We start from the raw sequence: 26,751 nt of genomic DNA, 5'->3' as shown, positions 1-26,751 counted from the left end.
GGGGGGGGGGGAAGACATGTTTTACAGTTCTTTTGGCAAGGAGATTCCCTGAAAGTACAAAGTTTCCATGTCCTAGGATGCCTTAAAGAGACAGGGAGGATTTCCCCTTTCCCTTAAGTGGAGTCATTTCCTAGCAGGAGGCAGCGCTGCCGGTGCCGGTGTCGCGGCTGCCCCGCCAGCCCCGCTCGCTGTCCCCTGCCACCCTCCCGGTGCCACATCCCCGCTCCGCTGCCCCATCCCCGACCGGCGCGGCTGCTGGCTCGCAAGAAAGTTGCTTTGTCCTAAGAAAAAACAAAAACTGAGATGAACTCCGCCGCGCTTTTCCTCAACTTTCCCTAATCCCAGCTGCTCCGCTCGCTCGTGAGGAGGGGGACGCGGTTCGTGCGGGGCTGCCGGGGTGGGCAGGAGGTGCCGGGCATGGGCTGGTCCCGTGTGCCTTTRGAGCAGTGATTTCATAGGTGAACCACATTATTCCTCGCTTTATTTCCCCTGGCTTTCTCACACTCTGTTCCTCTGCTTTCCAATCCTAACTTAGACCCCAGGGCTCAAAGTGCTTCCCTTTCAAGTTGGGAAAGGCAGGATCTGGGTTTACACAGATCACCAAAACAGGGTCAGTGTGTTTTTTAATGTGTTTAATCCAACACCTAGGACCCCATGTCTGTATTTGGTGCRAGTATCTCTAATTCTCACAACAGGGAGCCTAGACAAACACACACAAAGATCATTTGTAGTAAAATACTTTAATTGGATGGGGGAGGTTGGGTTGTTGCCTGTATAAAACACTTGACCCATTTTATGCATGGAAATAACATTCCACTGTGAAAAAATGAAGAGAAATGCCCCAGTTTTGCACCGTAGAGCTTCAGCTCAGCTCGGGAGGACTTTGTGATTTTATTTTATTTTTAAGCTCCCCCTGCCCCCCTCACACGCACTCTTGAAGAGGAGCCAGGTTTGGCTCTGTGTGTAAACACCTGGAGGAGGTCCAAGAGGAACTCACTTGGAGTATCCTCTGCACACCACAGCCTCCCAGACCTGCAGCAAGCTTAGGGAGAGATTACGCTTCCCTCAATGAGGAAATCAAGGGTTCTGGCTGCCAAAACTCTTGGCTTTCACATTTTCACTGTTTTGGGATGTGACAGACTGAGGAGCTCAGCTCTGCTGTAGAATTTGCATCTGTAGGACCCCACTGAAATCAAGAGCTCCTCTGGGTGTTTGGGGGGGAAGGGACTGGGGCACATTTGCTGGCAGTGCCAGAAGTGAGTTTCTCCCCAACTTTCGTCCCAGTTGCAAAGTRGGAAACTGTATGGTTGTGCAGATCTGAGGGAAAGGGCGGGATTGATTGGAATACACCTCTTTCACAGAGTCACCCTTGTGTCTCTATCTACTTTCTGCCCCCCACTCTGTGCCCCTGTGACTGTCCCCCTTCCACCCCTCCTTGCTGGCATCTAAGAAATCACTGCGAGGGGTACAGGAGGAGCCCCACGTGTGCCTATAGGGGGAACCTGTTGTGCCTGTTAAAAAATCCCGTGCAGGACCCGAGTTGTTATCAGCTTCTGCGCCTGAGCCCTGACATAACGGAGTTCTTCTGCTAATCCAGGCTACAGGAGTTTCTGTCTGGAGCCAACTCTCCTTACGTCACCCTCTGCTGCAGTATTCAATTTGTTTTCATAAATGGCTAATTTTACAGCKCTGTTAAGTGGGTTCGTCATTGTGCCGGGCCATGCCCTGTCTCTGATGAGAGGCAGCCCTGGTGCCAGGCTCTGCCAATTTTCACGCTGCTTGGCAGCGACGTTACCGCCGCCCTGCTTGACTCCGCTGCTATCTGCTCTGGCATTTGTCAGAGGGAAAGCTGTTGGGAAACTGGAAGTCTGACCCATTGATCTGCGTTACGCAAAAGCTCAGGAGCCCTGTCGGGGCCGGGCTGCGCCGCTCGGAGCGGCTCCCGCGGTGCGGCTCCCGGAGGCAGCTCCCGGTTCCTGCGCACTCGCCCTCCCTCCTCCTTCCCTCCCTCCTTCCCTCCCTCCTTTCCTCCTTCCCTCCCTCCTTCCCTCCCTCCTTCCCTCCCTTCTTTCCTCCCTCTCTCCCTCCTTCCCTCGTTCCCCGGGCCGCAGAGTTCTTGGAGCAGCCCCGCTCGGATGTGCGCACCTAGCCCGCAGCACAGTACATCCCTCTTGTAAACACACACATGTGCACATGGAATCAATCAGCYTCTCCGGGCGCTTTCCCCCGCCGAGCCCGGGGATGGATGCTGCTGCAGGAAGGGGTTGAGGTGGGGCTCAGCTCCCTTAGGTAATGCACGCACGGAAAGAGGGGCTTCAGAGCGCTCCTGACCTTGCTTGGGTTGTAATCAAAGATGTTTCGGTGCCATTGTGAGAAAGCGACCCCATCCTAAGAAACAGGATCCTCCCGAGTCCCTGTCAGGGTGTTTTCTGGTGTGTGGGGTGGCTCATGTTTTCACAGGAGTGAGATGTTGACTCTTTACTGGCTGGGAGCTGAGAGGAGCGGGATGAATGATCGGCAGCGGGAGTTGGAGTAAGAAGGCGTGCCTGCTCTGAAGAGTGAAAGTTATTTGTGTTTTGTTTTTTGGTTTTTTTTTTTCCTGTTTTTTTCACTTCTTGGTTTCATTCTCCTCTGTCTCTCTATTCCTCAGCCTGCCAACAGAGAGCATGATCCCAACTTAATAAGGCTTCATATGTAAGGGAGTGCCTATGTTTTCCCAACTTCAGTCCTTGATGAACATAAAACTGCARCAGAATCCAAAGGGAGAGAAGAGCCAAAATCAGCATGGTGGAGATCACTTAAAGCCACAGCTTTTGCATGTAAGAGACTGAGAAACATCCRTGTCAGGGTCCATGACAAAAATTGAGCAATTATAAAGATATTTAATAGACACTCCATAGGTCTGGTCCCTCCATAGGGTTAAAGAATCTGTGTTTATTTTGGGCAGTTATTTTGGTTTCCTKCTGAAGTGTTGGAGGCTGATATTGGTTTAATACACTTCAGGTAGGATTGATGAGCTGGGTCCTATCTCCAGAGCTGATCTTTGTGCTGGGTGTGCTGGGAACTCGAGCATGATGTCAACAGAGAGTTTACTCTGAATTTCACTGGCCTTGAAACCATAGGCAGATAGATAACTTGGAATTTTCTCATCTCCAACAGCCTGTTGCCTTTTAATTGTATGAATTTTCTGGTTGTGCTCTGTAACAAAGCTCTACAAGGAAGGAGTAAGTCAAATGTAAAACTTGTAGTTCTGTTGTTTAATTAGTGCTGGCACATGCCAGGTYCCAGGGTGCTGGACGAGGTGGGCAAAATGGGGTGACAGGAGCTGGAACACCTGCACAGATGTGACACAGGGTGACAATTGTAAATCWCCTCTGCTGAAGGGTGGGGGAAGCTGTGTGGGTTTGGTTTCCCTGCGGATGGGTTCAAATGATTATCCACTCCATGACTATGGATCTGGACAGGGCTTGACTCATAGGTCACTGAGAAAAACACCACACAGCTTGTCACTTACTAAATATTTGCATTTGAACAGCACATTTCCTTCAGCCTGTGGAAGCTGGGACAAGGATCACAAACTGATTTTTTCTTTCCATAACATTTCCAATTTAATCTGGTCACATTCATTTGACCAGCCATGCTCTACAGCTGGAATRGCACAGTTAGAAGAAAGTTGGGTTAGTTTTTTTTCATCTTCAAGCACTTACACATAGGCTGCCCTAATTAATTAAGTGGTGACATAACAGTGAGGGAAATTTGACTCTGTGTGTGTGAAGGATGGCAAATTTAAGCTCCTAAATGATGTCTGGCTGTCTCCTACAGGCACAGAGTTGTCCCAGGCTGAGTTTGCCTCTCCAAGCTTAATTTCAGCCTGATTTATTTCAAACCAGCCTGTTTCAGTGAGAAAAACTCGCGTGAGTCAGAAAGAAAGCGAAGAGGATGGTGTTTGGAGAGAGAGCAGGAGCAGGGCTGTCCTCAGGGACATGTGGGGATGTCTGGAGGAGSGCAGAGCAGAGCTGGGGAGGGCGAGGGGAAGCCCTTGGAGAGCTTTCGCACGCGAAGGAGCGCCAAAGGCAGCCCTGGGCAGGGGTGGCAGCAGCCTGGGGATCAGGTTGGAGCAGCTCTCCAGCTCTCCTCTCCCAGCCCATGTGGTGCCAGGAAGGGCTGTAGGTGGCTGAGGGGTCTCAGGGCTGTGCTCCGAGCTCAGGTGTCCCCTGTCAGCCCGAGGTGTGTGTGATGTGGTGAGGGATGAACTCAAATCCCAAAACACAGAGGATTTCATCTGTTCAGGGCACCCTGGGGACCCTAAGCCAGACCCTCCACACAGGTAGGTGCCACTTTGCAGAGCGGAGCAGGACTGGGCTCTGCTGTCAGAGCTCACCCAGGKGTGTGCTGGAGCAGCTCTGTGAGCTCAGAGCCCACTCACCACGATCCTTGGCTGGGCACACTGACCAACAAAGATCCACCTGCACAGGCACCTCCCGGTCACTGGGACCCAGCCCTGCCCCAGRCAGCCCAGCTGGAGGCAAACAGGGACTTCTGGGGGAGAAATGCCTTCTTTGGAGCTTGGGTTTGGCTCTGCCAGGACATGGGTCTGTCACGAGAGAGGCAAAGCCGCAATGGTCCCATGAGAACCTTTAACAAAAAAGTGTTCTGTGCCCTGGTAACCCAGAAAGYCAATTGTGCCCTGGGGTGTCAGGAGGGGTGTGGGCAGCAGGAAGGGGGGATTCTGCCCCTCTGCCCCACCTGCAGAGCTGCCCCAGCCCTGGGGAACAGCACAGGAGGGACCTGGAGCTGCTGSAGAGAGMCCAGGGGAGRCASCAGGGGATCAGAGGGATGGAGCAGCTCTGCTGGGAGGGAAGGCTGGGACAGCTGGGGGTGCTCACCTGGAGARGAGACCAGGGGTGACTGAATTGTGACCTTSCARYKCCTGAAGAGGTTCTACAAGAGATCTGGAGAAGGACTTTTGACAAGGGATGGAGTGACAGGACAAGGGGGAATGGCTTCAAACTGCCAGAGGGCAGGGATGGRTGGGATATTGGGAAGGAATTGTTCCCTGGGAGGGTGGGCAGGCCCTGGCACAGRSTGYMCAGAGMAGCTGTGKCTGCCCCTGGATCCCTGGCAGTGCCCAAGGCCAGGCTGGACATTGGGGCTGGGAGCAGCCTGGGACAGTGGGAGGTGTCCCTGCCCACAGCAGGGGGGTGGAGCTGACTTTTCAAGATCTCTTTCAACCCAGACCATTTGGTGAAAAACATTGCAGGACCAACAGGGTTTAGGTGCTCTCGAGGCCACAGGATTAACCAAGTGCTTTCACCTTGGGTTTTCATGCTGGCCTAAGCCAGGGAAAAAGAGAAAAAAAAAAAAAAAAAAAAAAAAAAAAAAAAAAAAAAAAAAAAAAAAAAAGCCAAACTATAGTGGCCTTTTTCAAAAAGACATATTGAAAAAAACCAAAAATAAAACCTTCCATGACTGGGGTCAGCTGAAATGCTCCCATATAATAGTTTTGCTTCTAATTTTATCTGTTGCTTTTTCAGCTCCTCTTTTCTTTTCTSCGATAGAAATTACAGGAGCAGAAGCAGAGAAGGGACCACCTGGGTTGCCAAATTCAGTCCCCTGCAGTGTCAGGGGATATAACAGCAGATAATTAGTCCAAACATTCGCAGAAAATCCACTTTGTAGGTTCTGATATAGCACAGGCCRCAGAAAATTTCCCAGTGCTCTACTATAAACCAAAGCTCTTTGGCTAAGACTGAGAGTCACCACTTTAATGTAAGACAGGAAAAGAGAAGGACAGATCGACAACATCTTAAGTACCTAAAATCCAAAACATTGGTTTAGAAAACTGTTAAGTATGAGAAAGAAAAACATTGGCTGGTAAAAGGTATCAGCTTTCTTATTTTCAGAGAGTTAAAATGAATCAGGTGTTTTGACAGTTATGAAACTTCTATTGAAATTTCAAGTTGGAATATTTGCCAGAACTGATCCTTTCCCACAGATAGCCTGTTTTGATTAATTTCCCCTTTTCCTGAGAAAAATATTTTATCAAACATTTCCCACCCTTCTCTGGTCTTAGCCTGTGTGGCAGTTCCTACATCCCGTTGAAACAGGAATGAACGCCTTCACTTGATTGCGTTTTTACTTCTTCACATCTTATATTCCAGATTATTCAGAAAATGCCTCAGAAAAGATTTGTTTGATCTGAGCCCTCTATGTTTTTTTTTCTCCCAAGTGCATCAGCAAGTCTAATATAATCTTTTTCTTTATTTACCCTCCTCTCTCAGTACTACGAAATTTTTCATCTCATACTGTTTACATGGTCAGTGTACATTAATTTTCCTATTTCATATATGCAAAATATATTGGACTCTTCTGTTTCATGGGTTCTGGGCATTTGCCTCATGCATTGTTCTGGACACAGTTGCTGTGCTGTCCTTTTTGTTTCCTGGTTTTTCCCAAAAAGAGGTGTCTGAATATGAAGATGTACCTTTCCCCTAATTTCACCCTTCAATTGCTCTGTGCCCATTTCCCTRCCTGGGGGCTGCTGGTAGGGAAATGAAATCTGGAAACGATTCCTGCTTTTATTTCACCTTTCTGTGGAGAAGGAATACTTGATTTTTGTGCTGTTTTCTCTGTCTCTCCACGTTTCTCTTCATTTTCTCTGCTGCGAGCATGCATGCACACACACACACCATTTCCAAAGCACCTTTGATTTTCTTCCCAGATCAATAGAGCATTTAAACTCCAATGATCAAGGAGGAGCAGCTTGTTTATTTCCCCACATATTCTGACACAAGTGGCACATCTTGTAAACTGCTTTGATTTGATGTTAGTGCCTATTATAAAGTTTACTCTCCCCAAAGCCATCCATGAAGTTGAAGTACTCTTACTCTGAGCAGGAGCAGAGCAGAACTCAAAAAGGAGAGTTTAAAAGAAAACAGAAGGGAATATCTTATCACAGAATTTTGCTTTCTGCTCTCCTTGTTGACAGTGATCAGAACGATTTGAGGACTGTTGAGCATGCATGGCAGCACCACGTGAGGGTACATTGTGTGTCATAGTTAAAAGGGAACAAATATAAATACAGGTCAATTGTCCCTTGGTGAGATTGGAGCTGGATTTGTGGTTTTGCAGAAACATGGACTTGATCCCAAACCTGGGCAAGATCATGAAAAATACCACTGAGCTTGGCTGAATTTGKCAAAGGCTGTGATTTCAGGGTTTTCTTCACCTCTTCTCTACAGCCTGYACCCTTCCATGGTCCTTGGTTCAGTATCCTTTATTTTGCCAACATTTTTTGCTTTGGATACAAGAGAGGAAAAGCTGTGAAGCCCTAATATCAGAGGAATTGGCCAGGGGAAGGGGACATGTTTATTTGGCTTTGCTATCCTCCAAATCTCAAATTGGCCTCTGATTCTCCCAACCTTTTTTTTTTTTTACCCTTCCTTTTTCCCTTCATACTTTTTAATATCAAAATTCTGCCCGTTCTAAACCCGCTCTCCCTCTTTCTGCTCCGCGGGGTGATGTAAGCGTGCGACTGCCCTGTCCAATCCCTCCACCCTCTCTTATCACCCTCACAGCCTCAGTTCTTCCCCTGCTATCTGGTGTCCTCGATTCCCCCTCTTTCCTCTTTCCTGCTCCTCTCCCATCGTTTTTGCCATACTGGAGGGTGGTGTCCCCTCCCGGGGTGACCACAGGTTGGTGGCTTTGGCCAAGCGGCGTTGGAAGCACTGTTGGAACAGAGAGGGTAAGCAGGCGGTGTGTTTGTGTGCTCAGCCAGCCTTCTGGGCTTGCCTGTTTTCTGGGAATTATTGATACCGTTCTGTTTAATATCCATCCTCGCTGGGCACAAACAAGGAGCGAGAGGGGAGCGAGGGGGGAAGTGAAACTGAGAAGCATCTGGAGCTGGCCCGGTGAAGCAGCAGCTGAGAGATATGATACCAGCTCATGAAAGCAAAAGAATCGCTGTGTTAGAGAAACAAACCCCTCTGTTCTGTGCTGGGCACCTCCTGGGGCCTGGTGGGCTCTCAGGGCTTCCTTTTGGGTGATATTTAGGGGTTTTTTATCTCTTCTCCTTCCTCTCCTCTGTCGTGTTTTTCCTTCTTTTCTTTATCTAATTTATTGTCTCTCTCTGTTTGCTTTAAATCACTTTCCCATATGGATTTCTCTCTTCTGACCCATCTTCCCCTCCCTCATCTGAYTCCCAGGAGTCTTCTGTCGTCATGGAATTGGGAGAAGAGCAGCCCTGTTCCTGACACCGAGCATCAGCTGCAGGCTCCTTTCCTCCTTCCTTTTCTTCCTTGTCTGTTCTCTGCTGTTAGTGTTGGAAGCAGATTCACAAAGATCATCCACTGGATTGAGGAAACAGATTTTATCACCATTATTTTGTTTGTTTTATTTAAGACAGGGAAAGAAATGGAAAGGAAAAGCCTTTGTTATTACCAGTGTTACTTAGTTTTGAATGGAGTTTTTTTTCCCTCCCATACTAATGTATACTAGTGCTGGTATTTTCCTTTGTCATTGCAGCAAGATTAYGGTTTCATAGTTCTGATACTGCCACAAAACTTCTTGCTGATGTTGATAAGTCTCAGGTGGGAGTGAACACATCTCTTAAAATCAGGGAAACTAAGGAACTCAGGGATGCTCTGATTTGTCCTAGATGCAAGGCAGTGTGTTGGTGACAAAGTCAGCAATAAAGCCCTTTTGGTGCTTTTTATTATTGTTTTTCAGGGGTGATGATGGTTATTCCTCAGCTGAAATTGCTCTCCATGTGCAGTCACACGCCCTAATTCCTGTGGGATATTTCCTTAGCTGTTGATGGTTCTTCAGTGGATAATTGCAGTACTGAGCCAGTGGTGGTGATGGGGTCTGTCACCTGCCAGGTGAAATCCTGCTGGTGACAGCACAGGGGCTGGGGGAAGAGGGCACTTGGCATTTGTGCCATGAGCTCTTTGGAGATGGCAGAAAATCGGATGGTCTGGAATTCACATCTCTAAACCAGACACGCTGGTGATGGTTGAACCCACACAAATTATTGTATTTCTCACAGGGCATGCAACCCACAATGGGAGAGAAAAGCAAATATCAGCAAAGCCCCTTGGTTCAKAGTGCTCCTATTTAAATTGGAATACTTTCATATTCTGCACATTGATTATTGTATCGACTTGCTGAAACAGCTTGTAAAACATGGAAGTTGTAACTGCTTTTATTCCTAGGAAATTCTGAAAATCTGTCTCTGGATATCTCAGGTTATGAAATTAAGGACAAAAGCAGCTCATACACCATGGTTAAATCCAGACCAGGTGAGAGGCTGCAGAAGGGGCCCCAGAGGGTTTTGGGAAGGGATCACCACCCAGTGCACACCCTTCTGGCTCAACAACCAGTGATTCTGTCAGGAGCATCACTAGGGAGGCTGTGCATTCTACAATCCACAGGAGTTTGTTCTGAATTCAGCAGCATCTGYACTTGTAAAGTCTGAGGTGTTAAAGTTGAAATCTGGAGCTTGCATTACTACTGTCTTACATGTCATCTGTCTTGTGKATAAACAGAGCAGCCTCTCTGAGGTCAAAACAGCACCTTTCACCAGAGATAATTTAATGAGAATTATTTTCAGCGTAAACTAGGCAAGAATTGGAAGCTTCCCGTGCTGCTGTTCGTGAATGGAGATGTTCAGGGAGAAAAGGAGTACTGGGAGAAAAAGCAAATGTTAACTAAACGCATTACACACACGGTTTTGAAACATACTTGGCAGAGGGAAGGGCGAGCAATAGAAGCCAGATTCTGCTGTTGAACACACCAATGTAAACCCAGAGTAACTCCTTTGGAGAGGAAATCAGGGGGGCTGCTCCAGAGCTGTGAATGTGTGGAGTTTGRGGCAGAGACAGAGGGCAGGCAATGGGGAAAGTGACCGAGCTGAGAGGGGGATGTTGTGGAGAACAACCTCCAACCACCGACACCGCTGCCGGTGGTTTTATTTGGGTGTGTAATGGTTCTGGTGATGCAGTGGGAAACATTTGTACAATGTGGGGTTGTTTTTTTKCTTTTTGAAGTGTTTTCTGCATATACCTATATCGTAATCCCCGCAGGCTGTGGAACTGGGCCACGGAGCAGTGTTACAGTGAGCCCTTTGTGTTTCCGGCAACAAACGCTCCTGAACTCTGCTCTCCAGGCTTGTGGCCTAAACTCCTTCACCCCCGCCCGTACTGTCCCATCTCCAGCAATAATATTCCCTCCTCTGTTTATAAACAAACACCCTCAGAGGAAGTTCACGGGAAGAAAAGTTAGTTAATGAAAATCAACCACGCACCCAGGCCCGGGCTGCGGGTTGGAGCCAGCAGGGTTGCTGGATGTTTCCTACTCTACATCTGCTTGTAGGAGTTTCTTTGATGAGATGTTTGCCTGTCTGTCTAACTCTGTGTCTTCCTCATCTTTTCCCATCGTCGTGGAACATATAAAAGACGGGGGGGAAAACTGCGGTCTGGTTTGCTTTGAAATCAGCGTGGATGGTGTTTGGGAACCCCAAGCAGGGAGGTTGGCCTCAGTGATCCTGTAGAATATTTTTTTTTTTTTGTAAATCCCCTAATTTTCTCTGTTTTGTTGTTGTTGTTGTTGTTTTCTTAACATCAAAATCTAGATTCTGGCTCCTGGCAAAACTGTTGCTCTTGAGTTGCGCAAAGGCTGTAAAAGGACCAAAATAGCCCAAAGGATAATTGTCCACTATAGTCTGAGCACAGGGCTGATGATACATCTGGTCTTGCACTTCATTCTCACAGAACCACCCCTCAAGGAGGTAGGAGTGAGCAGGACCCAGGGGAGTGGGCAACACAGAGCTTTGGCCACCACGGGCGTGAGCAAAGCACAGCCATGGTGCTGGCAGCTGGAAAACACAGAATGTTTTTTTGACTTGCTCCAGAGGTCCCACAAACCTCTTAGAGCACAGGGGCAACTGAATAAACAGTGCATTTTCTTGTGGCTGTTTCTGGGGTGTGCCTTTAGCGCTRCACCTTGGGCTCGGATGTGAGGTGAGTGAATCAGGTGTTTGTTTCCTTGCTGGAGACAATTATATCCTCTATTCTTTCTGGCCACTCTAAATGCACAGGAAAATCATCAGATGAAGGAAAGCTCCTGGTCAGGGCTGTGGTTCCTCAYTTGGGCAGAGGTGTGGTGTCCATGCACTGCTCATGTCACTGTTCCAGGCTCCCTCTGTTCTATAAGGAGTGTCTTTGGAAACTGTGGCCAAGGGGACTTTTACAGATATAAAAGATGCAGAAGTTGTGGTTCCACATTTAGTTTTRAAAGCCTTGAAGTTTCAGAAGTGTGCTACAAAAGGTCTCCAGTGCTGGCAGAATCTCCATACCTTAAAATGGCATGGTTTAAAATAGTGTTATCTCTTGCTTTTTGTTGAAAGAGCTGTTTCTCTTACTGAACAAATATCTTCTGTCAGGTCTTATCTGTCAGGCTATTCCAGTGTGATCCCTCCTCCTCCCATCCCGATGGGGGGAAGACAATCAGAAATGAGCATTTTGTACTGCAGCATGGACAGAGTTTATCAGTTGTTGCACAATCCCTCTGCCTGCGAGCCGATTAAATAAAGGAGCAGGGTGGAGCGGTGGTGGAAGTGGACCTGGTTTATACTGGTGAGCATCCTCCAAGAATTCCAGGGCAGCTATCAACAGTTTGTCCTAGCAGGAAAGTCGAGTGGTTCATTCTTACCCTTTGAGGAGTCCTGAATTAATGAAGAGCAGAGGATCTTCTGCTCGGAAAAGCTGGAATTCCCCACAGTCCTCTGGCTAAAGACGGTTTAATCAAACAGATTGTTTACATTCCCYGTCTCAGCAGAGGCAGTGCTCAAGCAGCAGTGGTCTTCAACTGGATGCTGTAGCGCTGGGGGTTTATTTTATTTTGTTTTAAACATCAGCATACCACCGGTTTTACTGSGAAGTGGCCACATGCAAACACCTGCAGGCTCCATGGAGCAGGCTGGGGAGGGAAGCAGCAGCAGCTGCATCTCACAGAGGCAAAATGAGACGGTGAGGGGGATGTGTTTCTTCTCCAGAGGTTTCTGCAGGGTTGGGATTTGGCAGCAAAGGTGGGCTGGGAGCACTTGCACTCCTGGAGGAAGAGACCTTGCAGCAGGAAGAGGCTGAATGTTGGTCCAAAGTCTTCTCTGAGCCTCAAACACTGATGGTAGGGGCAGAAAAGCAAAAGCATTTTTGCCAAAATCTCTTGTTTTGCCTCACACTGTGAAGGCAAAACTTTTCCATGAACAGTTTGTGTGCTCTCAAACTTAAGAGGGCTCAGACTGGATGAAATGGGAATCATGTATTCCATGAGGGAGAGTGAAGAAGGAAATGAGGTTAGGACAGCTCTTCCTACCACCGCCCATCTCTCCCCACCCTCAAGAGGAACATCTTTCGCACCTATATCAACAAACCGACGCTTTACTGTGCTTCTGCAAGTCCAAAATTGGCCCTAAACCTTGAGCTGAGATTTTAACTCGTGCTCAGACTCTTTCCTTTTTTTTTTATTCCTCTTTGGTCCCTTCTGGAAGTGATGTATTTCCGCTCCCCATGCGCGGGATCTTCTGTGCATCACCGAGGAGGACGCACGTAAGTGGGCAACGTGGCCAACATTCTTCCGAACCCGAGCAGTCCCAGCAGCTGTTCAGCAGGGCTGTTATTTATTGAGAACTGTCAATGTGTTCAACACATGGTGTCCTCTGCCCTGTCGAGCCAACAGCCCGGCTTTTATGGCTTTCTCTGACACTTGTCACACACTGGTGACGGTACAAGCTGGAGCAGGCACACGGRTTTGTGTGAGCACCATTCGAGAAGGGCATTGCAACAAGATGTTCTGTAAGGAAAGGAGAGACGGGGAGCAGTTGGCAGAGGAGAAAACAGAGGCTGTTGCAGAGGGTAGAGGTTTCTTTTTGGCTGGTGCTTTCGGAAAGAGAACAGAGATTTCCTTCAGAGATAAATTAGATGCTTGGGGAGAAAGAAAGGGTGTTTGTTTCGGTGGTGATGCAACTCCTGTGTGAGAGAAGCAGGCTCCCTCTCCTGCTAATTCCAGCTGCSGCTTAGTGGAAGCGCACAGGTTGCTTTGGGGTTTTAGGTGCTGCTCTGCAATTGCTGCAGGGTGCCTTCAGCGCTGTCCTTTCCCTCCCCTGAGGYGGGGTAATGGCTCTCAGCAGCCTGCAGAGAGAAGCTGTTTGTGAGGATGAGGAAATGCCGTTGGTGCAGTGCTTTGTGAGTGAAGCTGTACATGGCAAATGCCACTCCTTTRCACCAACAGATTGGGATGTTGAGCCAAGGAGCCCCTTTGGCCAGGGTCATGCTGGGTTCCTGTGCTGCTGGAAAAGGAAGACTGAAGTTGTGGGATGCCAAAGAGACAGAAAGACAGGGTCACATCTTGCCAATCTCCTACTTATCTATTTGTCCCATCTTTTTTCCCTTGACTTGTGTAAGCTCGTATTCATGAGCATCACAGGTATTTATTTTCCCCCACTGAAAAACAGAGCCGTTGCCTGAACAGTGTGACTCTGGCCACATTCCCTCCTATTCAGCACAATGCAATCTTGGCTCTTTACTGGTTAATATTTTCTGTCAACAACCTGCAAGAAAACAAAATGAGTGCTGATAAAATTTGCAGATGTTGCAGAGCGCAGGGAGTGGTAAACAATGACCAAAACAGGACTCTCAGTTGGGTGTTTTCAAAAGCTGAAAACATGCAAACTGTGCATTAGAGTAAAGCCAAATGTGAAGTCATTCATATAGAGAGAGGGRCGGCAGGTCACACACAAAGGATGGACTGGGGGGAAGGATCTTTCACCTGGAAGCTGAATGTGGAGCAGCAACTGCCTGTTGGAATAGATAAAGCATGTAAATGTGAGCTGCCAATGTGAGGCTGTGGCCAAAGGTTTGGAGTCATCGTTGGCTGGGTAAACAAGGAGATATTGAACAGGACTGGGGAGGTTGTGTTACCCCTGTAATGACACTGGAGTAGCTGCTGCCAAAGCACTTTGTCCCATTCTGGTGTCTGCAGTTTAAGGAGGTTGTTCCATGGAAGAGGGTTTATAGAGAAAACAATTAGTGGTGACAATAATTATATGATTTGTAATAAGTCTTMAAGTGCTGGACTCAAGAAGATTAGGAGGTGACTTGATCATCATGATCTTTAAATGTATGTTTAGGGAGATTAAACTGATAATTGAGGGTTGGAAATGAATAATAAGGGATATGAGTAAATCCAATGGATGCAGATGGAGACTGAACAGCTTTAGAACAGAGCATTTTAGCAGTGTTTTAGCTTTGAGAGTTTCAACAATTGAAAAACCTTTCTGGTGGAATATCTGTCACCATAGTTTTCAATGTAGAATTAATTGTTCTTCCAAACTGCAAGGTCTTTAAAGAGGAATCAATTCAGTGATCACTCATCACTGAATAGAAGTTTGTRTCTACAGACTTCTAAAGTTAGAGTATTCTGGATTTTTCAGCTAATAGTGGAAAAAAAATGGTTGAAGTCAACAGAAAAGCACAAGCAGCACTGAGATGCTGATTTCAAATATTTTAATTTCTCTCTTTTTAATTTCTTTGGGGTCTCCTTGATGCTGGTAGGGTATTTCTGATCACCACAATATTCCCAGGTCATTGTAGKGTTTCCTCACCATCACTGTAGCTGAATTGTGAGGCTCAGTTTCATATGATTTTGTTAACCCTGCTTAGATATTGTTACCTTTAACCAGAATGATGTGCTGGCTTGACTTCTYCCCTTCAAAACAGCCCAGTGCTCTGACTGAAAACCAGCTGAAAAATAAAACTGAAATCTCCTTTCCATTGAAGGCAGCAAGAGCTTTGCTGTTGACCTTAGTGATGCCAAGAATTTACCTCCAGAATACACACTCTGGGGAGCAAAATCAAGGTTTCCCTCTGGAATTTGGACCATTGGCAACGCCGGGGCTGTGAAGCCAACACAGCAGACAGCTCTTAGAAACAAAGAAGTGGGTGAGAAAGCAGAGATTAAGCTTGGGGTGGCTTTAACTTGCCATCCCCTTGCTGGGTGGTCTGTCTCAGTCTYRGGCAGAACAGCAGTGCAGGRGGGCATGCAGGGTGCTGGAATGACSTATTCCTGTGACTTCAGCTGAGCTGCAAACAGAAAACACAACCCAAAACCCTGTCAAAGGTAATTAGCACTCTGAGGTGGGATTTCATTTCATTTGAGCCATCCCCAGCTGGAGACTGTTCCTCAAAACTCAGATGTAAGCCAAGTGCTCCCAGTGCCCCAGCCTGCTCCCTCCAAGCCATGTGCACATGTATATATAGGCCCCTGCACAGAGAGAATCGTGCATGTACATGGAATTTTGTTAGTCTTCACTGCTCGGCTTCCAAATTTAACCAGAAGTAGAAGGGCTGAAATAACATAAGAAAGGTTGGACATACGATATTTCCTGCTGCTCAGCTAAATACAAGAATTGCCAAAAATCTTCCAAGGTAGCTTGTTTCTTTTACATTTTTCTCCCAGTTCTGCAGACTTGAGAAGGTCAATTACTTTTGAGAAGGATTTGGCTTTGGCAACACTTATGGAAAGCGAAGCAGAATTATGACCTTTTGGAGGTTTGCCCATCTCTGTCCCATCTTGTCCTTTAAGAACTAAAGGCTGAAATTTCGCAGCTACAGTCTTCAGTTTAATAGGTGTGAATTTGTTTCCATGCACTTCTAAGACATCATGAGTATCTGTGTGAGAATTTGCTTTCAGATGTCTATTAATTTGTGCTCACAGATCAAGTGATCACTGGTATTTGTAGAGCAGAAATACAGGCTCAGGTATTTCAAGGAGGAAAATCATACCAAAACAAATGAAATTGGATTCAAACCGAGCAGAATAATAAAGCTCTAAAATTATATACTTAGGTTAGTATGTGGTGACTCCAGCCTATCTGGAATGCACGCTATAATAGCTCTATCATGTTTGAGAGGCAGGTTTCTTTTTCAGCAGGACGTTTCCTAGAAAGCAGAAATATCTTTGTGGTTTGTGTATGGGTTTGGAACTCGTGTGCAAGTATGGAGCAGGGAATTTGAGGCATGAAATAGTCAGGATTAGTGAGGGCCCGGATCCCTTTCATAAGCGACAGCAGAAAACAGGCACGGTCAGCTCCCTTCTCCCCACTGCTGTTGCAGCCTCCTCCTCTGTGGATTGTTTTGGAGGCAGTTCTTTGAAGGTTGATAAATGCCTCAGTTGTTTCTATTAGCGCAGGGAAGATGCAGTCATGTGGGAAAGCCAGATGCAATAAGATATTTGAGTCTGGATAAGATCTAAGATATTTTTTTACAATAAAATATTTAATTTTTGCAGAGACAAAGCCCTTGCAGGGTATAAATCAGTGTAAACACGCTGGAACGACTCGGTTTTGCACTCACAAAGTGTCTGCCCAAGAATGTTCTCAAAATCCAATTAAATAACTAGAACTGTTTCATGTGGAAATGCCCCTCAATTACAAAGACAAGTCTAAGCTATCATGATGTGATTTTTACAGTCTCCTCGCAGGGTGCCCTAGTTTGCATTCATGGAATTTTTTGTTTTTGTTTTGTTTCTGTAATAATGTGGATGTTGGCCATCTGTCTGATCCTGGAAAGGTTGTAAGGTTGTCCCTGCTCCCCAGGTTCTCTTCCCACTCCCTCATTGATCATAATGTTTGATTTAGGTGCCACTGGATTTGCTCCTTTGTTCTCCAGCCCTAACCTCCCCCCTGCAAACACACATGCATTGTGCAATGGTGTAAAAGCTCTCCTGGCTGCAGCTGGGAGTAGTAACTGCTCAGCTGGTTCCAGCGCTGCCCTAAAGCTGCCGTAAAGGTCAGAGACAAGGGAATTCTAAAAAGCAAAACAAGCTGTGTTGTTGCCCCCYGCTTTAATCCTGGCTGTGTGTTTTGATCAGCACCACAAGCCACCTCATGTGCAGAGCTGCACTTGTCCCAGCCCGGCGTTTGTGGCCGTCCAGGGCAGCGTGTCGGGCGCCTTTCCAGCCCCGCTCCGGGCTCGGGCGCTGCCACAGCTGATTGACTTGCACTGCTTKTCAGACACAAAGCACATTTTGAAAGGAAATGCCATATTGAACTCCCCGTGAGCTGATGGGTATTGTGCACGGTCATCTGATGGCACAGATGTGCCCCTAATAATCCTTCCAGGAGAATATTTCCTCTTGGGATGCTCTGGCCATCTGATCTGCTCTGAGGTATGCTGACCTATCTTGACCCAGTTTATGATCAATTCTCTCTGCTGTTGTCTAAAAGGAGCCCAGAAATATAGCTTTATCATTTAGATTGCCTGCAAGTTATGGTTACTTGTGTGTGCTCTCTTTCCACAGAAGATACACTGRGGGTGCTCTCAAGCATTAACTCTTACAAAAGGGAGGAAAGCCACACAGTGTGAACAAGAGTAGATTTCTCTGTAGAGCTTTGATATCTAATCAGTGTTTGGCAAACAGTGCAGGGAGGAAGAGAAGATGTGGAAGCAGAAGTGGCTTGTGTTCCACCAGACTTTTCTGGGTACCTTCATCTGTGTGAGCTGAGTGACCACTCTGGTGCTGTGCCTTTATCCTAATGTCCTTTTTGTGAGGTTTGTGTGTGTCCCCAGCTCTGTGTGCTCTGTGTGTGTCTGTGTAAGACRGATGGTTTCCATGCATTCCTGCTGGTGTGTACCCAGTGTTTTGCAATGCCTGCTTTTCAGGTGGGAATGGTGTTAAAGCTGGATTTCTCTGGAGGTGAATCAGCTGCCTCAGGTACAATGGGATGGTTAATTTGTAATCTGGTTCTGCTGGGCAGTGAGCAGAGATAAGCTTGGGGTTTCGGTGGTGTGTGAAGATCCTTTCAGMCAAACTAACAAACTTACTGACTTTGTTGGCTTTCTATTCCTGATATKTGAAGGATATATGGGCTTTCACAAACACCAAATATTTAATAAATAGGCTACACTAGAGTGTCTAAAATTGGCAGCCAAAACTCGGAATTCTTGTCTGAATCAAACTGGATGCAAAGTCTCCCATATTCAYGACAAACAGCAGTGATTCCCTGATGGAACATCAGAATTTGACTTTAAGCAGGATCCAAGAGAAGCTTGTCACTGTTATCCTCACTGTCGCTATGCCTATGTGTGTTACAATCATCTCTACTAACATGGACACATACTGGYTTTCCAAGCTTCATCCAAAAAATATTCAGCTGTTTCTACGAACAAGGCTGGAGAAATAAATGACTTTTCAGGTATTACAATGTCCTTACCCTTGTCTGGAACGTTGMCGTGATTCCAGACTTCACAGTGAGAACTGAGGTTTGACCCTTGAGAAGCATGTGCATGTTTCTATCCCTCTAAAAGGCTGCCCAAAGCTGGTTATTAGATCACAGTTTATTCACCAAGCACCAGTGTCCACCGGTCCTGCAGCTTTGCTGTGAAATGCTTAAGGAGATCTAGATAAGGAGCAACCCTTCCCACTATCCTTTGTTTACGCTGAGGCTGTAGATGGAGGAGCCCTTGGAAAAGCCATACCCAGCCCAAGGCTGGCCCTGTTCTAACACTTGGAGGGCTCATCTCCCCCTCTGCCCCGTGGTTACAATGTGGTGTGTTCCTTTACACCTCAAAAGCCTCACAATCTGTAATTTCTCACTGAGCCCAGCCTACCAGATGTATTTGCAGTAAGCTCTTCTATACTGTTAGCGGGTGTATTCTCACAATGGGCTCAGCCGAGTGTCACTAATATGATTGTCCGTGCCAGTGGCTGCTCTCTTGCAGCCCACATGATTTTGTTATCAAAAGAGAAGGATTTATGTAATGTTCATAACTAACCAGCYGCTATAAATTCATGTCTTGCTGTTGTAGCCGTTCTCACCTCCCCCTTTGCAAGGCTTCGAGGTATCTCATTGAGCGAATGAGTGACTGGGAATTTGAGAAACAGTACACAATATATGCTTAATTTGGTGCTAAATTACACTGATATAAAGATTTTGATATTAAAGAGCCTCAGGCTAAATTCTCAATGTTAATTAGGCATAGCTGTATTTGAGTCTGTGTTTCTACACGATGAAGTTCTTGTCTTTCATGGCAGAACAAATAGAGCTCGGTCCTTCTATCTCAGATCTGAGTCCTCTGGCATAGCTTGTAAATGATAATATCTGGTGTGAATTCAGCATGATTGATAGCAGCAGCAAACATCCCTTTTTTGCTCCCTAAGTAGTACATTGCCACCTGAGCAAGCCTCAGGTGGTTTTCTTGAACCACTCCTTGTCTCAGGGGGTGACCTCAGGAGGCCTCTTAGCTGTGTTGGAAATGGTATAGACAGGGATGCTGCCTTAAGCACTCTGGACTTTGAATTATTTAACTATCGTGGAAGGAAGTGGGGGCTGGGGACAGCACGGCAAAGGAAAGGAGAGATTATTTCTCCCCTTTGTAAAACTATATTGGGTTCAACGTCATACCATGAAATATCCAGTGCAGAACTCAAGAACTGCTCCAGTGGATCTTCACTGACTTATCCAATTGCACGGAACATGGGGATACTTAACCCAAATCTGTCGGTTTTAATTATTTTCCTCTGGACAGATAAAAGCTTTCTATAGGTTCCTGTAGAATATTTGCTCTTTCAAGCGTTCTTCTGTGCTTTGATACTAAACGATTAAAGCATGCTAAAGAAAAAAACAGCCCCAACCTTTAGCTCCCTGTTCTTGGGCCCCCTGACTGCAGCTTTGATTGTTGACCTAAATTCCCCTTTCATAACTGAGTCCTGTCACCTCTGGTTGGAGTCTCCCAGCAAAACAGGCACGGCCAAGTTTCAGAAGTGCGGGGCACTGTTTTCCGTTCCGCCTCGCGCGGCTCTGACAGGCTCCGCGGCACCTGATGTGTTCAAAGMCAAACTGACCTCCCTCTTCCCCTTCCCCCACCTCTCCCTCCTGGAAATGAAACCATAACAAGGAGGATTTTTTTTTTTTGCTTTTTTATTTTTTTTTTATTTTTGCTTTTGCTTTCCCCCCTCTCCCTCACCTCCACTTCCCATTGCTCAGCAAAGCGATGAAACTTTTCCCATGTGAAGGATGAAATTCTTAGTTCATCCTGTGGCTGGGTTGGTTGCTGGGAAGATTGCTGTTATCCAGACAGAAGAAATCGCCTTGAACTGAGGGAGGGAGGCCTGGAGTGTGTTATTTGTAACATTACAGTGGGTTACAACAGCTTGCATGGGCTACTCCAGCCTCTTTTCTGTCAAACTCTGCCCACAGAGGGCTGCTTCTGGSTCCAGCAGCCTCCAGCTGTGGGTTMCTGTTCCTCTGCTCCCATCCCAGTTGCAGCAATGCCTCCTGTCCCCACCCAGAACTGTCTCCCACAAGTTCAGCAGCTGATGTTCCACATTGTGTTCRTGCTGCCAAACCCTGCCCAACATGCAGGGCCCACACAAGGATGTGGATCAACTGAAGTCCCCAGAAAAGTCCTGAAAACAAAGTGGGTCCTAAATGCTGGCGTTGGTTTGGGCCTCCTGGAAGAGGTCACATGGACAGTGATGGCGGGGCTGTTGTGGGTCAGTAACCAGAGAACTGAGATTTCGCTTGTAAAAGAGGAGAGGGAGACGGCATTTCTCATTTTTCATGTTTGGCTCTTGGCTTTGGGCTGCTGGAGTTGAATTTTCCAGCTTTCCCCAMTCTTTTGATGCCCAGGAATTTACTTTTCCTATAAGGGACAAACATCAYGGGACTGGAAGGAGCCTCATGGGCCACTGAAATCTGTCTCTGGCCAAGCATTAAAGAATGTGGCATCTTCCTCTGTTCATGCACTTCTCCAGAGTCCTCTGAGAAGTGACTCACTSCTTTGTGGGGAAGGGAACTTACCAGGGCCTCTTGCTGCAAAGCTGAACTAGCACCTCTTCTTTTTMTTTTATTTTTTTAATTAAATATAAAATTCCGTTTCAATCCCTYGGGCTTCAGGAAAGAGAACTTTACAAGGAAAAGATCCTTCAGACTAAGGAGTCAGAAGGGCTGTCARTGTTCTTCCCCTCAGCTGGAGCTCCATCCCTTTCTAGCAACTCGGGACAAGCAGAAGTGAAGAAAACTGTTTGCTGCTGTATGAAACTTGTACATATTTTTTTAATCTAATTGCTGTGGGGAAAACAAACATCAGTTTTATTTCACACCATTTCTTGGCTCAGAAACCTCAGGCACATTCGCCAAATTGTGGTTTTTCAGTCATTGGCTTGAGYCTCATTTACCATGAGGCCTCTTTGGTTGGTAAAGAGATATTAAGTAGCTAAAAATGTCCTTTACCACATTATTGTAAAGAATTCTCTGTGTAAATGAGAATCTAAACTCTGTATATTTTTCATGTAAATGTTGGTTGTGGTCACAGCTGACTTGAAATCCGGAGTGTCAACCATTMTGTGGGGTGATTTTGCTCAAAACCAGCCTCGTTTGGGGTAAAAGAGGCCTCTTCTTGTTTAAAGTGTTCTTAATTATGTCTGAGAAATAACTCATGGCTATGGAACCTTTTACTAAATTGAAATAAATTGTGAAAACATCAAATTATTCAGTTTCCAGAAGTTCTGGCAATTATTTTACATGTCGCTCTTCCAATGGCTTTGCCCTTATTAGTTGTCATAGAAGAAGTAATAAATTCTTTTATTATGACATGCAGTGTCCCAGCTGAAATTAGTTTCATTGTGCTGGGGACAAAACGGAAAAGTGACACTCCCTTAGCCGGAGGATCCTCAGTCCAAAGCCAAAAGTGAARGATTGGGAAAATAGGTGAAATGTTCAAGAAAAAGAGGGTCATAAAGAATTGGTACAGTTTGCAAGGGAGCTGAGTTTCTTATCCTTYTTTTACCTTTTTTTTCTCTTTCTCTTAAGAATAAAACAACTCTTGTCACTGAAAGGCTTGTGCTCAATCCMTCTTTTCATCAAGAGTTGGATGTCTGCAATAGTAAAAGTTTCAGAAAAGAATACCGTACGTGGCATAAGGATTCTGCAATGACCTTTGCCCCAAACTCAAAAATGCAAGGAACTGGAATRGTGGAGTGTTTTAGTTCAGCAGCTTTCATACTGGCGTGTTCCGTGATGTCCCTATTGTCACTGGGTTTTTTTCTTTCTCTGCCCTCCTTTGGCTCCCTGTAAATCTTGAATTGATGGCAGCTGTTTGARCCCAACTCAAGACACGTTGCATCACATCGGGGTTTAAAGGCTCAAAGGCAAGGGAGGATTGCTACTATTCTGTAGTATTCCTCCAGCAGCTCCTCGTGCTCAGCCGAGGTCAATCACCAGCATCATGCAGCACTTCAGAGAGAGGAAGATGTTCTTTAAATGCTGGCCAGGGAAATGAATTTCCATGCCACAATAATTTATTAGCTCTTCGGGGGAATATTTCTAGCCCCAGTCATTGCAAGGAGCAAAAAACCTTGATCCTTAAAGACTTTGTGGTGGACTTTCCTGGAACTGGAGACCTTTTCCAGGACTTCCAGCTCTCCATCCAACCGTGGGGATCTTGGAGGCCTGAAGAARCAGGTGGAGCTGCTTTGTGATCCACAAACCTGGAGGATTTGGGCACTGGTGGCAAAGGAGGCAGGAGATGGTGGGGATTGTGGCAGGGATGAGTTGTCCTCTTGTGCCTCAGCCAGAACAGCCCAGGGAGTMCCTGGGGTTCCCCTATCCATGCTGAAGACGTGCAGATTCTCAGAGGGATTTGTTGGGACAAACCAAATTCTGCATCACTTTTTCTTCTCTCACCGTGTTGGCATTTCTTGGCAGGCAGAAAACTCTCTTACAAAATGCCTGATCAGCTCTAATGGTCTTATTACAATAAGCTGAGATTTTTATGACTTCCTTGGGAGAGGGACTTGTCTTGCCAGCTGTCTTCTTATTCATTGCAGTATTATCCACCCACTATCGTTGGACAATACCTTCATTTGAGATGCATAAAAATACAGACTTTTATGGGCTCTCATCCATCTGAAAATGAATGCTTTGTAAAAGTTTTAATTCCATAAAGAAAAACTAAAAAAYGCTTGAAAAACAGACTCCAGAAGGTTATTGGTAGCTTTGGCTCTCATATCACAAGTTCCTCGGGTAAATATCCATCCCAGCAAATCTCTTTTTTTTTTTTGAAGCACATTTGTTTTTTTCCTTGCCTGGTTCTCCTCCTCTCCTTTCTCGTGATCAGAAGTAGCAGTATAAACCAGAAGCTGGTCTTGAAAAGGTTTTGAACTGAGTGCGCCCTACAGATGAATAAACACATTACCTTCCGAACCCTGGGATCTCTCTTCCAAAGGAAACAGGAAAAGGGGGAGCTCAGAGTCCCTAGCAAAATACCAGCATGCAGGAAAAAAAAAAGGCCCGTTAAAATGTTTTTAACTTTCCCATCAGAAGGGTTTTTTTACAGGGGGAGGAGGTGGTGAGGGGMAGGGTGTGAGGAGAAGGGGGGAAGGTGGGTGCTGGGAGAGGGGAGGAAAAATACAGTGAATGCTCCTGTAACCTTTGCTCTGTTGATACTAGACAAGACTGCGCTGTTAATGAGTGATTGTTAACAGATGGCTCTCGAGCAACTTAGTCAGAAGCAGAAGATGTTATTTGGTTGTAGTGARGGGAGGGTGAGGGTGCAGGGGTGAGGTAAGGGGATATTTAGTCTTTTCATGAGGACTGAACTGTCAGAGATTTATGATTTTCCTTTAGGCTTTTGGAAGTGGAGGCTCTGGGGAGGGATTGTTTTCCRTGTGCTGATAGTAGAAAGGCCGTTTGGTGCTGAAAGCTCCAATGACTGTGTTTTTGGTTGAGGGCTGTCCCTGCAGCCCTTGGCCTTTGAGGACAGAAGGATGGAAATGTCCATCTTTAACTCACCGAGCCTTGYGTCCCAAACTGGGAGGGAGTGGGCTCTGTCCACTGCTTGGAGCTGTCTGAGGACTGGTTGGGAGGGCTCTGAGTATGGATCCACACTTTGCCTAGGACAGAAATCATTCCATGGTGCACCAAGTTGTCAGGAAGTGTGCCTGTGATGGGGCGGGAGCTTTTCTGAGTGCCCATCTTTCTGTGGATGTTCATCTGTTCAAATTTCTTGCCTTCTCCCAGTGTGGTGTGTACCAGTGTGTTCCATRTCCTTACTGGTTTTTATTGGGTACGACTTTGAAGGCAGCCTGAMCACATCCTGTTCACTCTGTAGGATTTGTGTGCTTGAACCTATCAAGATGACTGCAGCTGCTCAATGTTTCTCAAAGTGTGCAGAATTTAGATTTTGTATTTATTTCTCTTCTAGACCTTGTTAGATACAGGGTTCAGGGATATGAGGGATGAATGGCATCAACAGGGATTGCTTCTCATGACCGTTTTTGTTTTCAGCCACTGATGAATGGCTTGAGGGAGGTGAGAACCAAATGCACAGCCCAACATTTTGTTGATAGGAATTTGCAGAAGAGCTCTGGGCTTTGGTCAGGAAAGGGGAATCCCATTTATACACACCACAGGCAAACCTTGACCTTTAATAGGAAGTCTTAACATGACCTCCCACAATGATGCCCTAGATGATTTAAAGTSTTCCTTGTGCACTAACTGCCTAACAGATGTAGGTGAGTGTGTGTATATACATTTAGAGAGATATATTTACACAATTTAAAGACTAATGCCTTCGTTCTGTCATCCTTATTTATTCATATTTCTCTTTTGGGGGCACGTAGGACTGTATGACAAATGTTCTTACACCTCCCGTGACCGAGGCTGGGTCCTGGGGATTAACACCGTCAGTGACCAGGGGAACAGAGACCCCCGCTATTTCTTCTCGCTGAAGACAGACCGTGCTCGCAAAGTCACCACCATTGTGGCACATCGCAGCTACCTCCCCAACCAGTGGGTGCACCTGGCCGCCACCTACGACGGGCGCCTGATGAGACTCTACGTGAACGGTGCCCAGGTGGCCACGAGCGGAGAGCAGGTGGGCAGCATCTTCAGCCTGCTGACCTTGAAGTGCAAGGTGCTCATGCTGGGAGGAAACGCCCTGAACCAGAACTATCGGGGTTACGTGGAGCACTTCAGCCTCTGGAGGACAGCCCGGTCTCAAAAGGAGATCTTGTTGGACATGGAGCAGGYGATTCACAGGCCAGACACGCCCCTACCTCAGCTCGTTCTTCAAGACAGTTTACTGAATGTGAAAAGCACCTGGTCGCCCATGAAGGATGGCAGCAGCCCTCAGACCAAGTTCAGCTACCACCACGGCTATTTGCTGGACACCAGCCTGGAGCCCCCTCTCTGCGGGCAGACGGTGTGTGACAACACGGACGTCATCGCCAGCTACAACAAACTGCCCAGGTTCCGCCGCAACAAAACCGTGCGCTACCGCGTGGTGAACCTGTACGACGACAAACACCAGAACCCCACCGTCAGCCAGCAGCAGATYGAGTTCCAGCACCAGCACCTGAACGAGGCTTTCAGCCGCTACAACATCACCTGGGAGCTGGAGGTGCTGGAGGTGAAGAACTCTTCCCTTCGCCACCGGCTCATCCTGGCCAACTGCGACATCAGCAAGATTGGGGAYGAGAACTGCGACCCCGAGTGCAACCACACGCTGACGGGCTACGACGGCGGCGACTGCCGGCACGTCCGCCACACSTTCTTCAACAAGAAGAAGCAGAACGGGGTGTGTGACATGGATTGTAATTACGAGAGGTACAACTTCGATGGCGGGGAATGCTGCAACCCAGAGATTACAGAAGTCACCAAGACTTGCTTTGACCCATATTCACCCTACAGGTAGGTGATTTCTTTTTATGGTCATGTTGATGAATATCTGTCTAGGTATTGATCAGCCTGCTGGCGGTTGAACCCTTTCGTTGTTGCTATTATTGGTTTTTGGAGTTAAATGAATTTTTTTTTATTAGTACTTGGCTCACATCGTAGTTATCTAAATGCAATCTTATCAATGATCTCAGCAGTGTCTTACCCCTGAACTGGCATTCTCCAGCCAGGCTAAAGAAAATCTGTGCTAAAGACTGAAGCAGCCAGTTTTGAGACACCCATTAGCTGTTGGCTGCGAGCAGCACATTGTAACTGTGCACAGTTTATTTTGACTCCAGACTCTGAGGAGCGGGGATTGGATGTCATAGAAAGCTCATGTGTATTTGGAGAGGGAAAAGGCCCTCGGGCATGAAAYAGAACATGAATACTCTTAGGTAGACCTTAATTCTGTAGCACTTCTTTGAAGGTAGATAGGTAATTCCATACTCTTCCTGCTGTGTGCAGCTCTCTTTGGGCACTGCAGCAGTGTCTGGCAGCTGTGAGGAGGGAGGTGGGTACCAGGCTCCTGTTGCACGCACTGGGTGGGTAATGAAACTCTTCTGTGCCCCTTTCTGCACATAAATRCAAACAGGGTAATGCCACCTCATTRCAGGACAGCTTTCAGTGGGTGGATCTGAGCTCATAAAATCCTCAGCTCCTCAGCCAAAGTGTCCTGGGGTTGCAGTTCAAGAAGTGGCATCCTTGAGTAACGTACCTGCAGTTACTCCAACTTGCTTTAGGTCAACTTCAGACAAATGAGTATGTTTGAGTAATAAAATATTACTTKTGAATGAGTTAGAAACACAAACACAGAAAAGATGGAGGTTAAAGCTGAAATTCTGTTGTCTGCATTTCGTGTTACAGCTTTTTTAGGGTGATTCATGGAGTCATAGAGGGGGCAACTTCTAAATGATCAGAACACCCAACACTAAAGTTCAGGTTAAGAAGGAAAGTATGAGTTGTTTAAGAGTCCCTTCCAT

General features: G+C 46.6%; 1 protein-coding gene across 1 annotated transcript in view; it reads left to right on the top strand.

The window, feature by feature from the left end:
- Positions 1-26,751, top strand: part of PAPPA (pappalysin 1) — a 175,911-nt gene that overhangs the window by 1,964 nt on the left and 147,196 nt on the right. The window contains exon 2 of the mRNA XM_057380337.1: positions 24,679-25,747. Within this exon, the coding sequence (XP_057236320.1) occupies positions 24,679-25,747 (1,069 nt within the window). The remainder of the gene's footprint in view (positions 1-24,678; positions 25,748-26,751) is intronic.

The sequence above is a fragment of the Malurus melanocephalus genome, unplaced genomic scaffold (genome assembly GCF_030028575.1).
Source record: "Malurus melanocephalus ecotype Western Australia unplaced genomic scaffold, MMel_1.1 scaffold_447, whole genome shotgun sequence".
Lineage (NCBI taxonomy): Eukaryota > Metazoa > Chordata > Aves > Passeriformes > Maluridae > Malurus > Malurus melanocephalus.
The sequence above is the reverse complement of the archived record's forward strand: the minus strand, read 5'-3'. Positions and strand labels throughout refer to the sequence as shown.